Raw genomic sequence first — 17,180 nt, forward strand, 5'->3', positions numbered from 1 at the left:
AGGCGTTCAGATTGAAATGGGTCACGGGAAGACAGTGCTGGAGGAAGCCCGGAAAATTCGCACGGAGATGTCAGGGTCCTGCCGTATCATTCAGTCCCTGGTGGGACCCGGGGCCCGAAGGGTTGCACGCCCCCTCCACTGGGGATCGAGCCTGCAACCCAGGGGTCATACATGTGTCTAATTTAGATGCTCATTTGAGCTGACACGGAGTCCCAGTGTCAGAGTCCCAGTGGTAGCAGTTATTTCACACAAAAAAGAGGTCAGTGCACTTTCACCTTTCCTGCTCCTGAGAGAAAATGGCCGGGCTACCAGTTGACTGAAAACAAATCAATAGTTTAGACCAGTGGTCGGCAAACTCATTAGTCAACAGAGCCAAATATCAACAGTACAACGATTGAAATTTCTTTTGAGAGCCAAATTTTTTTAACTTAAACTCTAATAGGTAGGTACATTGTTATTAACTTAGTTAGTGTCCTCCTAAGCTGGCCTTTGCTAAAAACGTCCTCCATCTGATTGAGGTACATTCGCTGAGGTCGACCCCTTCCAACTCTCCCATCCACACTCGTCTTGTACACTTGTTTCATCTATTTCCTTTTGTTCATCCTCTCTATATGTCCAAACCGTCTCAACATACCTTTCTCAATCCTCAACACTACATCTTCTTTCACTCCATAATGTTCCTTAAAATTAACTTAATAAACTTTACCTAAAGTTTTAAGTCAACTTCGCACTGTAAGTGTGTGCCTGCACGTGGTATTTTGTGGAAGAGCCACACTCAAGGGGCCAAAGAGCCGCATGTGGCTCGAGAGCCACGGTTTGCCGACCACTGATATAGACTATTATGATGCTAATCCTATCTAATAAAAGAGAAACATGGTAATTAGCCATACATCCACTACCCTTCCCATTGACTAATCAGGGCAATATGCAAATTAACTCCCAGCCAAGATGGCGGCCGGCAGCCAGGCAGCTTGAAGCTAACATGAGGCTTGCTTGCTTCAGTGATGGAGGAAACCAACGTTCCCCACCTGCCGCTGCCGGCCTCTGAGCTTGCAGTTTGAAACATTGTTACAAATATAGAAGCTGAACAAAACCCCAGAAACCTGCTTTCAGCCGGCCAGGATCTCAGAGCTGGAGTTGAAACAGAGTTTCGATTATAGAACCCAAACAAACCAGATACCTGCTTTCAGCAGCCGAGGCCTAAGAGCTGGAGCCAAGCCTCAGAGCTAAAGCTGGCCCAGAATTAAAAAAAGAAAAAGAAAAAAAGGAGCGGTTGGGAGCTTCAGTCACCCGCCAGCCTGAAAACAACCCTCAGCCCCTCACCCAGACTGGCCAGGCACCCCAGTGGGTACCCCCACCCTGAAGGGTGTGTGACCAGCTGCAAACAGCCATCATCCCCTCATCCAGGCTGGCCAGGCACCCCAGTGGAGACCCCCACCCTGAAGGGTGTGTGACCAGCTGCAAACAGCCATCAGCCCCTCATCCAGGCTGGCCAGGCACCCCAGTGGAGACCCCCACCCTGAAGGGTGTGTGACCAGCTGCAAACAGCCATCAGCCCCTCACCCAGGCTGGCCAGGCACCCCAGTGGGGACCCCCACTCTGATCCAGGACACCCTTCAGGGCAAACCAGGCAGCCCCACCCATGCACCAGGCCTCTATCCTATATAGTAAAAGGGTAATATGCCTCCCAGCACTGGGATCAGCGGAGCCACGAGGCCTCCCGGCACCAGGATCAGCATGACAGGGGCAGCGCCCAAACCCCCTGATCGCCCTGTGGCTCTGTGTGTGACAGGGGGTGGGGCCACAACCTCCCTATCCACCCTACTCTGTTCATGACAGGGGAAGGCACCCCAACCCCCTGATCAGCCCTGCTCTGTGCCTGATGGGGGGAGCTCCCCAACCCCCTGATCGGCCCTGCTCTGTGCATGACAGGGGGTGGTGCTGCAATCTCCCCATCGACCCTGCCTTGAGTGTGACAGGGGTGGTGCCCCAACCCCCCAATCGGCCCTACCCTGAGCGTGACTGAGGGTGGCATCGCAACCCCCCGATCCACCCTGCTCTGTGCATGACAGGGGGCGGCGCCCCAATTCCCCAATTGGCCCTGCTCTGAGCCCGACCAGGGGCTGCACCTAGGGATTGGGCCTGCCCTCTGCCACCGGGGAGCAAGCCTAAGCCAGCAGGTCGTTATCTCCCAAGGGGTCCCAGACTGCGAGAGGGCACAGGCCGGGCTGAGGGACCCCCTCCCCCCTGAGTGCACAAATTTTTGTGCACTGGGCCTCTAGTCTCTTTATAATTGACATTAAACTATGTGTCAAGAGGTGCAAATGTTTCCTGTGTGATCCGTGTCCACCGCGCCCCTACCCGTGCTGAGGGGGCTCTGGTCTTGTCGGATGATGCCATTAAACAGACAGCTCTTATGTATGCTTCCTGTGGAGAGAGGGCTGGGTGAGAGCGGCCAGCCAGTGCATGTCTAGCCGCTGGATTTATACCCGCCGTGCCACTCCAGGGGAGGGTCTGGAATGGTGGCAGATCATAGCATCTCAGACAGTTCCAACGTGACCGCTTCCAGGCTAGGCAGCTCAAGCAATCTGTGGAGACTTCTTATAAATATACTAGAGGCCCGGTGCACAGATTCATGCTCCAGTGGGTTCCCTCAGCCTGGCCTGCGGGGATCAGGCTGAAACTGGCCAGGTGCATGGATTCATCCAGGGCGTGTCTGGCTTGTCTCACCCAGTCCTGATGTGCTAACCCCAGCAGGAAGCTAACCTACCAGTTGGAGCATCCACCCCGTGGTGGTCAGTGCACATCATAATGACTAGTTGAACAGTCGAACGAGTGGTTGGACACTTAGCATATTAGGCTTTTATTATATAGGACTAGAGGCCCAGTGCATGAAATTCGTGCACTGAGGGTGGGGTCGGAGGGGGAGTCCTTCAGCCCGGCCTGTGCCCTCTCGCAGTCCGGGAGCCCTCGGGGGATGTCCAACTGATGGCTTAGGCCCGCAATGCAGGTCTAAGCTGTCAGTTGGACATTCTTAGTGCTGCCATAGAGGTGGGAGGGGCTCCCACCACCACTGCTGTGCTCCCCAGCCATGAGCCCAGCTTCTGGCTGAGCGGCGCTCCCCCTGTGGGAGCACACTGACGACCAGGGGGAAGCTCCTGCGTTGAACGTCTGCCCCCTGGTGGTCAGTGCCCACCATAGCAACCAGTCATTTCACTGTTGGGCCAAAACTGGCTCTCCGACATCCCCTGAGGGGTACTGGATTGCGAGAAGGTGCAGGCCAGGCTGAGGGACCCCACCAGTGCACAATCAGGGCCGGGTAGAGATGCAGGAGGTTGGCCAGCTGGGGAGGGACTGCAGGAGGGCTTCAGGGTGTGTCCAGCCCTCTCGCTCAGTCCTGATCGACTGGACCCCAGCAGCAAGCGTCTGCCCCCTGGTGGTCAGTGCACATCATAGCGAACGATTGAGCTGCTTTAGCATATCATTAGCATAGTAAGCTTTGATTGGTTGAACGGACGATGGGACGACCAGACACTTAGCATATTAGGCTTCTATTATATAGGAGGATTTTTACTGACTTCAGAGAGGAAGGAAGAGGGAGAGAGAAACATCAATGATGAGAGAGAATCACGGATTGGCTGCCTCCTGCATGCCCCCCACTGGGTATCGAGCCCTCAACCTGGGGCATGTTCCCTGAACAGAATCAAACCTGGGATCCTTCAGTCCACAGGCTGATGCTTTATCCACTGAGCCACACCAGCCAAGGCTATGGAGACTTTATGGCTTCCTCCATTCCTCTTGGCATGTTCCGCTAGCAGTGGTTCTCAACCTTCTGGCCCTTTAAATACAGCTCCTCATGTTGTGACCCAACCATAACATTTTCGTTGCTACTTCATAACTGCCATGTTGCTACTGTTATAAATCGTAATGTAAATATCTGATAATACAGGATGGTCTTAGGCGACCCCTGTGAAAGGGTCGTTCCACCCCCAAAGAGGTCGCGACCCACAGGTTGAGAACCGCTGTGCTGGTGAATCATGAATACCTAGTTCGCTCCAGCCAGGTGAGTAATTAACAGGGAAACCGAACCCCATTGACGTTTTTAACTCAGAGGGTTGGTTTGTTCTTTATAAAAGCGACATGTTCCCGGGTGTGCGATCACATTGTGTCCTTGGTTGTCTAACCGGCCGGCTCCAGGCCTGTCTCAGGGGTAAGGGAGGCTGCTGTGTGTTTGAACTTGATGCCCGTCCTCTCCGTCAGCAGAACGTGAAGACTGCCCCACCCTGGGGCTGGGGTGCAGCGCCCACCTCCTGGAAATTGATCCCCTCAGCCCTGAGCACGGCCACCACCCAGCGTGTTGTATTGAGCTTTGTCTCCGGGTACTGTTCTCGCCTCATGGACACATCGGGGTGCAAAGAGGAACTGCTCCCCCCTTCATCTGGGCGTGCACCTCAGAGGTGGGGAGTCCACGCAGTATGGGGCATCCCCGTCTCCACACGTGGGAGCTGAGAGTCAAGGCGTAAGGGGGTGAGTCGTAGACCTCGCCTTCCAACCCACATCTGAGACCCCCGGCCTGAGCTCAGCCTCGGGGTGACGTCCAGCCACAGGAAGCTCCGGCCACTGCTCCAGTGTTGGCCGGATGAGGGCGATGCGTTGGGATGCGGGAGAAGTGTTAGGACGCTGGGTGATATTCATCTGCGAGTAAGAAAGAGGTTGACCTGAAGTATCACGAAGAAGAGACAGCCCTGGTGCCCCACTCGGGAGCTCTCGGGCAGCCTTGCATCTGCGACCACGTGCACAGCCTCCCTGCGGTGGGGGCGGGGTGTCCTGGGGGACAGTGGCACCCTCCCAGCATCTTCAGTTCCGGGCTGGAGCTCCATGTGGGACTTGCTGAAGGGACCTGCAGATTGTATCTGTTTGACTAGATTAGCCCTCACAGAGGCAGTGGGCGGTCTGAAAACTCTCCCTCGGAGAGGCTACCAGTGGAACGTGCCACCGATACCTCGGGCCCAGTGGACACGGGAGGTGCCCAGCGGCGTCCCCATGTCTTGTCCATCAGTCACTCTGCAGCCTGCTCAGCTCCCACCCGCCCAGTCACAGGCCTCACAAGCAAGACATTGGACTCTTGCGCTGCTGGCGAGGTCACGGTTCCATTCCCAGTCAGAGCACATGCTCTCCCTCTCCCATCCTCTCTGAAATCAATAAAAATATATTATTTTTTAAAAAGACATTATAATCTTCGTTAGCATCAAAAAGGTGTAAAGATGTTAATAAATAGAAGAAAATGTTAAATAGTGTTTGTTCATTTGCTCATTTCCATTTTGCATATTTGATAAAGGACATAAATGCATATAGGTGGGCCAGTATATCATCTATAAAAATAAATATCTGTGCATAACGGGTACATTCTCAAAATATTTACTGATTGTTGTGGGACCACAGATCTACATCATCAAAATAATTTACATTATAAATGAGGATCGATTTTTATTATAAAATGAACGTTAACTTACTTCTGTATTTACAAATGCATAGGAATTAATCATCAATACTTATAACTTTTAAATGTTTCTAAATGTCCGAATAAATCTCTTTTTCCCAGCTGAACTATAATTCTCATTTCAGTGTTTATATTTGGAACATGTCCATGCATTTATGCAAGAGCATTATGTGCTTAATCCATTTTCAGGTCATTTAAACTCAATTACAATATTTACTATTAGCTCTTCATCCATGTCCCCAGCCAGCCACTTCTTGTCTTTAATTAACTTCAGGGTCTGTATGTGAGCAGGTCCTGGTCTTCCCATGTGGGCTCCAAGCTCTCTAGTTCCTGTCTCCTTCTTATCTCTGTATATAAAAGGCTAAGTGACTGTCCAACCATCTGACCGGTAGCTATGACACGGACTGACCACCAGGGGGCAGATGTTCAATGCAGGAGTTGCCATGATGCACACTGGCCATTTAAAAATAAACAGCACCACGGACCTGACACCGACAAACCAACACTGGCTTCCCCCAAGTGGGGCACAGGCCCCACCACCACCCCAGAGCAACATCCCACCAAATCGCAGCCAATGCTGCCAAGACCCCACGGTGCAAAATGCGGCCCACAGCCCAGCCCAGCCCAGAAATGGTGGCTGTGGGCGCTGGGTAATGATGTCACGTAGCAACGCCCGGCTTCCTCTCCTGGCGACTAGCCTCCTGGAGTTTCTTCAGCCCAGGAACCCGACTTGCTTTATAGCCAGGTGCAAACATTTTACACTGTAACCAAATGTCTGTGAAGAATTTTCCCGTGCCTCATCTCATTTGATCCTCACAGAAGTCCTGGAGCAGGTAGATAGGAGACTCGGTAGAACCCTATTTTCTTTTCATTAGTGAGATGCGAATAGCGATATTAAAATATCTCTTCTAACTCATTTTCTTCCAATGTGCATGAATCTGGGCACCGGGCCTCTAGTCTTAGGTAAGTGAGTAGACCAGTCCTGTGTTCTCATCCTCTGAAAGGCACTTTGCCTGTCTCTCCTTCCCACTCACTGCTATCACCATCTAAGCTCTTAAAGTCCAAGTAGATATTATTTTAATAACCTCTTTTTGCCTCATCACCCTGGCTGCTCTGTCCACATTGACCTGATTATATTAATTTTAAATATTAAGCCGAAACCGGTTTGGCTCAGTGGATAGAGCGTTGGCCTGCGGACTGAAAGGTCCCAGGTTCGATCCCGGTCAAGGGCATGTACCTGGGTTGCGGGCATATCCCCAGTAGGAGATGTGCAGGAGGCAGCTGACCGATGTTTCTCTCTCATCGATATTTCTAACTCTCTATCTCTCTCCCTTCCTCTCTGTAAAAAAATCAATAAAATATATTAAAAAAAAAAAAGATTAAAGTTTTTTGCCCTGACCAGTGTGGCTCAGTGGATAGAGTGTCAGCCTGTGAACTGAAGGTCCTGGGTTCGATTCTGGTCAAGGGCATGTGCTTTGGTTGCGGGCATATCCTCAGTGGCAGGTGTGCAGGAGGCAGCTGATTGATGTTTCTCGCTCATCAATGTTTCTAACTCTATATCCCTCCCCCTTCCTCTCTGTAAAAAATCAATCCTATATAATAAAAGCCTAATATGCAAATCAATTGAAAGGCGGAATGATTGGTTGCTATGATGCACACTGACCACCAGGGGGCAGATGTTCAATGCAGGAGCTGCCCCCAGCCCGCAGGCCCCAAGCCAGCCAGGGTGGGTGCCACTGGGGCCCCCACTCCGATCACCCCGCCCGTCACCCCACAGATCAGCCCTGATCACCAGCTAGGCCTAAGGACCTTGCCCATGCATGAATTTCATGCACTGAGCCTCTAATAAAATATATTTTTAAAAAAAGATTAAAGTTTTTTGGCCTGGCCGGTGTGGCTCAGTGGTTGAGTGTCAACCTATGAACCAGGAGGTCAAGGTCCAATTCCCCATCAGGACACATGCCCTGGTTGTGGGCTCGATCCCCAGTGGGGAGCATGTAGGAGCGTGGAACATGAGGGCATCGGCCATGGTGGGATGGTGAAGCAGGTGAGCGCAGGTGCCAGACCAAGACAGAGCACCAGTCACTGTCATGAGGGCGAGCCTCTGGTGGTTACTGAAAATTCTTTGCTCCCATAGGCTGCAGTCCAGCCCGGTGCTCGCACCCACTGCCAGCGCCTGGTGCCAGTCCCAATCGAGTAGCACTGTCAACAGGTGTGAGTGGCAGCTGCCAGCCCCAGTCGCCCCTGAGGGCTTCTCCACCTCCCCCTGCTCCTGAGGGGTGATTGGGGCTGGCAGCTGCTGCTCACACCCACTGCCGGTGACGGCCATGCTTGCACCCACAACCAGTGCTGGAGACACCAGTGGCACCCAGTGCCAGCACCAGAGCCAGGCCCGATCGTACACACTGCGAGCGCTGGCCCCAATCGCTCCTCTCTGTCCGCAGGTGTGAGCAGGGCCAGCACTATCAGCACATGGGAGCAGCGGTGGCAAGAGTGGGGCTGCAGGCAAACGGGACCAGGGCCACGGCTAGAGGGTCCAGGTGGGGGTGCAGAGGATGGGCCAAGACCCGCCCCTGTGCCCACCTCAGCCTCATGGCCCACAGTTCCTCTCAAGGTGCACGAACTCGTGCACTGGGCCCCTCGTAAAAATATAAATAAAAGGTGTCCCAAAAAGGGAAGAATTGTGGAGACAGTGATAAGGCGAGTGGTTGCCAGGAGGGGAAGGAGAGTTAGTGGGGTTGGGGTTGGGGGCAGGTTACCTCACCGACAGGCATTCAGGGTTACAAATGGGGAGTCTGTGCAAATATGGGGAGGAGGGCGTGAATGGAGGCTGTGCTTATGCTTAAAAAAAAAGGGTGTGAGGCCTTAGCCAGTGTGGCTCAGTGGATAGAGCATCGGCCTGCAGACTGAAATGCCGTGGGTTCGATTCTGGTCAAGGGCACATGCCTGGGTTGTGGGTTTGATCCCCAGTGTGGGGTGTGCAGGAAGCAGCCAATCGATGATTCTCTCTCATCCCTGATGTTTCTATCTCTCCTTCTCCCTTCCTCTCTGAAATCAATGAAAAAAAATATATATATATTTTTTTTAAAAAAGGTGTGAGTCTTGCGTCAGGGAGGGGCCTAGGAGACACCCGGTTAAAACATGACATGGGACCCTGACCGCTCCCTGGATGATAAACTGGGGGTGGAGGAGTGGGGGTGGGGGAGTGGGGGTGGGGGAGTGGGGGTGGGGGAGTGGGGGTGGGGAGCTGGGGGTGGGGAGCTGGGGGTGGGGAAGTGAGGGTGGGGAAGTGGGGCTGAGGGTGGGGGATGGGGGTGGGGGGCTGAGAGTGGGAGAAAAATCACACAAAGGAAATTAAGGGCAAAGGAAGCACAATGAGAATAGAGTGTAGACTTTTGTCAACAATAATGTGTCTGTTGGATCATGAGTGGTGACAGATACACCCACGAACATAAGATGGAGTGGTGTCAGTATATGGGAACTCTCTCTATCACCTTTGCCATTTTCCTGCAAATCTGAACATTTTCAAAGTGAAAAGCGTGTTGAAGAAAAAGATCTAGTCTCCTAGGCAGGAACAGGGCTAGACACATTAGGAAGGTACGTAGCAGGTTTCGCACGTGCAGATACAGCCCCTGAAGGCAGATACCTAAGTACATGTGCACCAATATCGTCTTAAAGACTCAGACCTGCATGAGGAGGTAGAGCCCAAGGTGAAAGGGATCCCGATGGGGTGTGTGTGTCGTCAGAGTGAAATGAAACGTTTGCTTAAGGCCAGGTGATCCATTGCATTGTTGGGCCGAAATCTCCTCATCTTGTTTGTATTCACATGTGCTCAGCGCCAGTGGTCCCTCCCCTCCTATGGGGACTGTGTGTGATCAACCCCACCTGCCCGGGGGGTAGAGGTACCGCAGGTGCGAAAGCAGCTGACACGGCAGAGGCTCCCCAGGTTAGTCAGCCGCCAGCTCCCTCCTCTCCCCGCTCATCCACATGCCCTTCCCATCACTACCCACAGCCCCAGGTACTATTTAAAATGTATGTTATTGATTTTTTACAGAGAGGAGGGGAGAGGGATAGAGAGTTAGAAACATCGATGAGAGAGAAACATCGATCAGCTGCCTCCTACACACCCCCTACTGGGGATGTGCCTGCAACCAAGGTACATGCCCTTGACCGGAATCGAACCTAGGACCCTTCAGTCCGCAGGTCGACGCTTTATCCACTGAGCCAAACCGGTTAGGGCCCCCCAGATATTTTTTAAAAATATTTTTATTGATTTCAGAGAGGAAGGGAGAGGGAGGGAGAGAGAGAGAAACATTAATGATGAGAGAGAATCATGGACCGGCTGCCTCCTGCACGCCCCACACTGGGGATCAAGCCCGCAACCTGGGCCTGTGCCCCGACTGGGAATCGAACTGTGACCTCCTGGTTCCTAGATTGATGGAATGGTTATCTTTCTTTTAAATTTTACTTTACTGTTTCACTTCATTACTGCTGTGTCTGTGGTCCATGTGAGTGACATGGGTGCTTATGTAGGTGGGTTTCCGACTGACGGCGAAAATCACATTACATCGCTGTAGGAACGGATCTCCAACGTCACCCGAGGACCTACTGTAAATATACATGTTGTTTAAACCAAAATGTCCATGGACTAAGGATTGGGCGTCTGAGGAACGTCACACCTTCCCCACACACACACCCTCCCCCCCCACCCCGGCTCCCCACACTCATCTCTGCACCACGATCATCGTTTATTTATTGTCTGTCTTATCCCCTTGAATCTAAACTCCCTTATTCAGAGCGGGATCTCTAGGACCTGGAACATCTGAAATACATTAGGTTTTCGAATATTTCTTTAACAAGCGCAGTAACGTGTTTCACTCATTCGGGAACCTTCCTGAGGGTGACAGGACAATGTCTTTCGGAGGAAGCAGACGGACTCCGAAGGGCACGTTCCTGTGGGAAACCGCCGGACGCTCCTGCCCTCATGGGAAGTGGGAAAGTGCCGCCTTGAAAAACTTCTGTCCCCGTCTGTCAGGAGGTTTTCGGGGGCCCCTCCTAGGTGGAAGCAGAGCTGGCAGACGAGGGGGTGTTTATCAGACGAGGGGGGCGGTGTGGCTAGAAGTGGGGTGATAATTAGGCTGTAAATAGTGCAGAGCGTGGGGAGGTGGCAGAGACCTCAGGGGAGCTCATTTCTGAAACTTCCCGTTCTTGTCAGAGGGAGGGGCCCCCAGATGACTTCCACCTGCAAAGGTGAGCACCCTGCAGATCACGACACATGTCCCTTGTGGTTTCTGCAGCTGGGTCATGGCTCTGCACGGATAGTCACGTGTGCATCCCATTTTTACAGCAAAACCTGAACACAAATGCATCTTAGTCCTGCTGGTGGTGTGAGGAGAAAATTCTGTGACATTTGAGCTTAAGCATAAGTAGGCGTTAACGCCTCCGGTGCATACAAACTGATGTGACTGGGCATTTAGCCTTCAGACTGGTCTTTGTGGGAGGCGTTTTAAGGTATATATATATATATATATATATATATATATATAGGCACAGGACAGACTGGCATACCTCGATGTGGTGTTGGGGGGACGAGGAGAGATAAACCAAAGACCTTATATACTTACTACAGGCCCGGTGCATGGATTTGTGCATGGGTGGGTCCCTCAGCCTGGCCTGCACCCTCTGGCAATCCAGGACCCGTTGGGGGGTGTCAGAGAGCCAGTTTCGGCCCCATCCCTGCAGGCCCGATCCAGACAGGAGGGAGCCTGATCCTGTGTGTTGAGCGCCTGTCCCCTGGTGGTCAGTGCACGTCATAGCGACCCGTCGACCAGTCGTTTGGTTGTTCGGTCACTTAGGCTTTTATATATAGAGATGTGCATAGCCCATGGACATGGGCAATAGGGTAGGGAAGACCTGGGAGGGGCGCCTAGGGGCTGAGAGAAGGGGGGGGATGGGAGACATCTGTAATGCTATCAGCAATAAAATGCATATATTAAAAAATAAAATAAATTTTATTTGTATAAAAAAGATAGCTGTATCTGAATGTGTGCTTGCAAAATGGTCAACTACACATCGTACGAAACATTCCCAAAGGCTTATAAAGGTGATCATGAACAATTTAGCTAATGCGTGGGGTTCTCCTACCCTTTGGGACAGCATGGAGGGACCTAGAGAGCATTGTGCCGAGGAAACAAGCCAATGTGAGAAAGACAAGCATCACTTGACCTCACTCCCTTGTGGAATCTAATGAACAGAATGAACAGACCAACAAAATAAGACTCAGAGCAGGGAGGCATGGAACAGACTCTTTCTTTCTCATCTTGAACGAAATGGCTGCAGAGGGGAAATCTGACCTGGAAGCCCCAAGTTCCTGCCCTCGACAGCGCAGCTTCCGTGGTCCCTCCCTGAGAGAGAATTTCCGGAGGGCCAGCCCGGCTGCCCACACCGCGCCAGGCGCCTCTGCCGCCTCCAGGCCCCTGAAATCTGACCGATCAGATAGATGTTCCCAGGCCCACTGAAGAGCTGGAGCTGCAACGTGTGCTCAAGAAACGTTTGGCAGGGACCACAACACGCTATTTAAGGTGATTGTGGTCCGTACAGCTAATAGTGGACACCTGTGCCCTCAAGAGCTAACCAGCCTGTGACCAGGGCGTCCAAGATGTAGTGAGGGGAGCCTGGCTGGGCACCCAGGTACTAGGCCTGAGTACCCCTGTGGCCTGAGTACCCCTGTGGCCTGGGTACCCCTGTGGCCTTAGTACCACTGTGGCCTGAGTACCCCTGGGTCCTGGGTACCCCTGTGAGTCACGGGCTGTGCCCAGTGCTGTGAGCCAGGACTCGGGGTTCAGCTGGCACAGAACAGGAGCGGCGCCCTGGGAAGAATGGGGTCTGTGTCTTCATTGAGCCATGACTGCCTCTGAGGTTCCGCTATTTAGGGCTTAAAAGACAAAATGAGAACCAGATGTCAGGACATGTTATTCCTTTAAGTAAAGAGTCATATTCTTTTAAATGAAAATAACTTAATAGTTGTTTTAAGTAATTTCTCAACAGGAAAAAAATGCTCCAAGAAGTAACATTTATTAAAAGTTTGTTATTTTATTTTTCATTTCTCATTGATTTCAGAGAGGAAGGGAGAGGGAGCGAGAGAAACATCAGTGATGAGAGAGAATCATGGATCGGCTGCCTCCTGCAGGCCCCTTACTGGGGGTGGAGCCCGCAACCTGGGCTTGTGCCCTGACCAGGAATCCAATGGTGACCTCCTGGTTCATGAGTGGACACTCATTGAGCCACGCTGGCCCGGCTCGGTTCACAAATTGTGAAGCAAGTCCTCAGCCGCCTCGATGATGCTGCACAGAAAATACCATGCCTCAGGCACTCACTAAGCTCACTTCCCCCTCTACCCTCTACGCCCCCTTCTTCCCCCCACGCCCCTGCGCCCCAAGAGCAGCTACCGGGGATCTGTCTGTATCCCAGTTTGAAATGCGTGTCTCATTGCCATTGGAACCAAAGCGGTCCTCGTTAAAGAACTATAACAGCGCAGCAACAGCATCTGGATCCACACGCACACTCACAGCCTATGGGGGGGCGGGGGGGGGTGGTTTTGAGCCCTGCGGCCCTGGGAGGGTGGCGGCCACTGACAGCGCTTAGTCAGACTGTAAGACTTGCATCCGTGAGTTCTTATCCTGTCGCCTCAAGAAGGTAACATGGATTAACGACACACGGAGAAATTAGAGAAGTTTTTGCCATGTTTACAGATTTTTGTTTCTGAAATTGGCCACCTGTTTCCTGGGAGTCCCCTTCTGGTCCTCTCTCAAGATTTGCCGTCAACATCCTGAGTCATTGATGTTGCTCTTTAGTTTGTAAAGTAACATCTAAAGCTTTAAACTCACTAATTTCGCCTTAAAAATGACGAGGAAGGTAGGACACTGAAATAAAACGCTCAATTGCAACTCAAACAAAAGTTCTCTTCCGATTCCTTTAGAAACTAACAGGACTTGTCTCTATTGATTAATTCTGTAAAAATTTACCCAAGAAAATACATATCTACCCTAATAAAAGAGAAAGATGCAAATTGACCATCACTTCACGATGCCCATCAGCCAATTAGGAGTGAGTATGCAAATTAACCTGACAAAGATGGGGGGCTAATTTGCATACACAGGCATCTAGTGGCTGGGGGCGGGGTGGCTGCTTGCGTGCGTGCCAGCGCTAAGCGATCTGGATCCCAGGGACGGGCGTCCTTGGGACCCAGGCTGCTCTGAGCCTGTAGGCCCATGCATAGGCCCAGAATGGCTGGGATCCTGGAACACACTTGGCCACTCCAGACCTACACTCACAGGCGCCGAGTGGCCAGGGGCAGGGTGGGAATGTCCCCCACAGCGTGCAAGCAGACAGCAGGGCCCTGCTTGCCCCTGGCCATGGCAGTGAGGGGCAAGCAGTCCCTCGCAAGGCCCCCACAGAGAGCAGACACCAGGGCCTGCAGTGGCATCAAGCAGGCAGGTCCGCAGAGAGCAGAGAACCATGGGAGCAGGCCTAAGCTGTCAGTAGGACATCCCCCGAGGGGTCCGAGATTGGAGAGGGTGCAGGTCGGGCTGAGGGAACCCCCCCCTTGCACAAATTTCATGCCCTGGGCCCCTAGTAATAATCTGGAGTTGGGGAAATCCCACACCGAAGGGAACACAGACGTCAAGGCTGTGTGTGTGAGAATTGCCTGAACTGCTTCTGAGTTTGGGGACCTTCCGTCAGCACAGCCACAGCCAGCAGGGTTCTCATGCCTGAAACAGGGACCCCACGTGACCGTCCCCTTCGAAAACCCCAAAGTTCATGTTTTGTTTCCCTCGTGCCGACGCCTTTGAAAAAGAGGCATCCTGGAGCTTCCTACTTATTTTTCTAAAACCATGTTAATTTCTTGTTTATTTCAGGCCTTACTAGAGACTCAAACCTTACTGCGCACTCAGGTTGCCAATTTTACCTTCAACCTTGGATTTTCAGGGAAGTTTTACCACACAGGTAAGAGGGGGCGTGGCTGCCCGGCAGCTGCTCACACGGGGGAGAGCAATGGTCAGTGTCAGAAGTGGGCGGACAGATGGACGGACGGACAATCCGGACCGATTCCGGGGGAGATGGGAGCACGAGAGCTGGGCAGTCGAGCCCAGCATCACTGTGCTGCTTCGCTGTGGCAAAGATGTCTAGCGTCCAGGGCCAGAGAGAGAGAGAAGGGGCTTCCTCGAACCAGTGGAGGAGCCCTCTCTGCTGGATTCGCAGGAAGGGTAATCACAGGGGACACTGTTCTTAAACTGTCAGGTAGTCGAGGTCACAGTTTTGTAAATATCATTTCCCTTTGGGAAACGCTCGATAATGAGTGAATGTGTAGCCTCAATGCTATTTGGTCGATTTGAACGGGCATCCTTTCTAATTCCCTCCCCCTTCCTTTAGTTTGTAAAGTAAGAGCTAAAGCTTTAAACTCGATGGTTATGCCTTTTAATGATGGGGGGAGCACAGGTCAATAAAACACTCAATTGCAGCTCAAGCAAAAGTCATCCTCCTGTTTCTTAGCAACAAATACAGGGCTTGTCTCTGCCTAGTGACTCTGGAAACAGGTCCATGGCGATGCCATCGCTCATTCGGCCCCACGTGCCTCCCGACCGTGTCGCCATCCAGCCACGGCCACAGCGGTCCTTGGCGCTCACGTCTCAGCTGCCCCCCAGGGTCTCAGGAGGTGATGATGCGTCTCCCCTCTGCCTGCTTCACCTCCAGAAATGGACCCATATGGTCTGAACATCAGCGTTGACACCTGTAACATCGCAGAGAGCAGCGGTTCTCAGCCTGTGGGTCGCGACCCCTTTGGGGGTCAAACAACCCTTTCACAAGGGTCGCCTAAGACCATCGGAAAACACATATATAATTATATATTAGTTTTGTGATTAATCACTATGCTTTAATTATGTTCAATTTGTAACAATGAAATTGGGGGTCACCACAACATGAGGAACTGTATTAAAGGGTCGTGGCATTAGGAAGATTGAGAACCACTAGCATAGAGAAAGCGGGTGCAGGAAAGCCACTATCTCATCATAGGGACAGAAGCAGCCCGGTGGTGTGTCCCAGCCTGTCTCAGGGGAGCCCCTGCTGTCCGCTGCTCTCCGCACCCCAGGGGCCGGGGGGACCCCATCTTCCTGGACTCCCGCAGCATGTGCCTCCATGGGGTTGCCTATGGTGCCTGCCACTCACTGCCACGTTAAAATATCCCAGGCAAAGGCGTCTTTAAGTTTCACAACTGCAGCTTCTCTACCCAAAGCAGCCTTACCTGTGTCCCTGGAGAGCCCCCATGATTTATCGGGGTATGGAGGTGGCGACGCCTCACTGGCTTTTCTTTAACACTCATTCCCCCCTGCTTTGGAACACGCCATCTGTGCCCAGGGATGGAGGAAGCGGGTGCTTAGAGCAGCTGATGAACCCGGTGATGGTTCAAGTTCAGGGGCATTTTGCAGAGAGAGAGTTGGGGTGTCGTATGTCCACGCAGGAAAAGGACCCCAGCTCCCCGCTGGAAAACAGACCTGGTTTCCCAAACCTTCTCCAGAGCTCCCAGGAGCCGCGTCCGCCCACAGAGCCCTGGCTGGGCAGGCGGAAAGCCCACGGGTCTGCAGGCCGCCTCCGCGGGCGGGAAACAGGGGAGGATTTCAGCGCGCACAGCCTCGCTCTTCTGTCTTCAGGGCCGGAGCCTGCAGGCGAGGCCGCTCTTTGGGCTGAGAAATGTCTGGATCGGAGCCGCTGCTTTCACTCACTTTTCCTATTCAGGCCCGTTGAGCCCGATGGCCCAGGCGGTAACGCCCATAGCGGCTCCCGCGCCTCGTTGCTCCTTTGTAGCTGGGACGTGTCCCCTCCGGGGAGCCCACGGCACAGGGTGCACATCACACACGGGGACAGTTCCTTGAGGAAGAGGCAGAAAAGACATTTCCGTTCATTCCCGTGAGCAGACCGCATCACCTCTGCGTGCTGGTGTTACCGACAGCACGGAAGACGCCCTGCTCCGCGAAGCTGTGGGAAAGCGACAGATACACGTGTGTGCGTCCTTGAAGGTTACGTTCCTCCCCATCAGCATGACACACTGCACCGTTACGTGTTTCCAGGGGCCCTTAAACCACACGGACTTCATATCCACTCACCGGAGCGGCATGAGGTGTGGGCGCTGTCCCAGTGGAGGGAGAACTTTCCCGCTTGGAGCTGTGGCCGGGCCGTGCTGAGTGCCCAGGGGGAGGGGACCTTGTCACAGGGCTGTCTCCGTCCTCCCCCGGCCGATGGGACTCCCTGATGCCCCGGGTGCTGAGGGATGAACCCCGTTGCTTGGCAGACATTTCATCGCCTCCGCCCAGCCCCAGCGCAAGGAGGAGAGAACCCACATCTCCCAGGCTGCTTGTCTTATCATCTGTCCCCCGCGTCCTTTCCTGTTTGGTCCCCGTCCTTCCAGTGCTGAAAACCATCTCCCGCGACAGGGCACGTCGCCAGGCCCCCCTAGACGCCAGCCCCTCACGGAGCCCTGCAGAAGCAGGAAGGACACCCCACCGGTTAAAGGGGGGAAGTGAAAAGCAGGGGGTTCGGAGGAAAATGCTGGGTGTGGGAATGTTTAAGGCTGGATGGGAAGGGCCCGGTGGCGCTGGATGGAGAAGGGGAGACGCCGCAGTGA

At 53.0% G+C, this 17,180-nt stretch overlaps 1 protein-coding gene across 1 annotated transcript in view; it reads left to right on the plus strand.

The window, feature by feature from the left end:
• The window catches only part of NDST4 (N-deacetylase and N-sulfotransferase 4), a 174,760-nt gene that overhangs the window by 70,310 nt on the left and 87,270 nt on the right, over positions 1-17,180 (plus strand). The window contains exon 4 of the mRNA XM_036303309.1: positions 14,419-14,506. Within this exon, the coding sequence (XP_036159202.1) occupies positions 14,419-14,506 (88 nt within the window). The remainder of the gene's footprint in view (positions 1-14,418; positions 14,507-17,180) is intronic.

The sequence above is a fragment of the Myotis myotis genome, unplaced genomic scaffold, assembly GCF_014108235.1.
Source record: "Myotis myotis isolate mMyoMyo1 unplaced genomic scaffold, mMyoMyo1.p scaffold_m19_p_36, whole genome shotgun sequence".
In the NCBI taxonomy this organism is placed as follows: Eukaryota; Metazoa; Chordata; class Mammalia; order Chiroptera; family Vespertilionidae; genus Myotis; species Myotis myotis.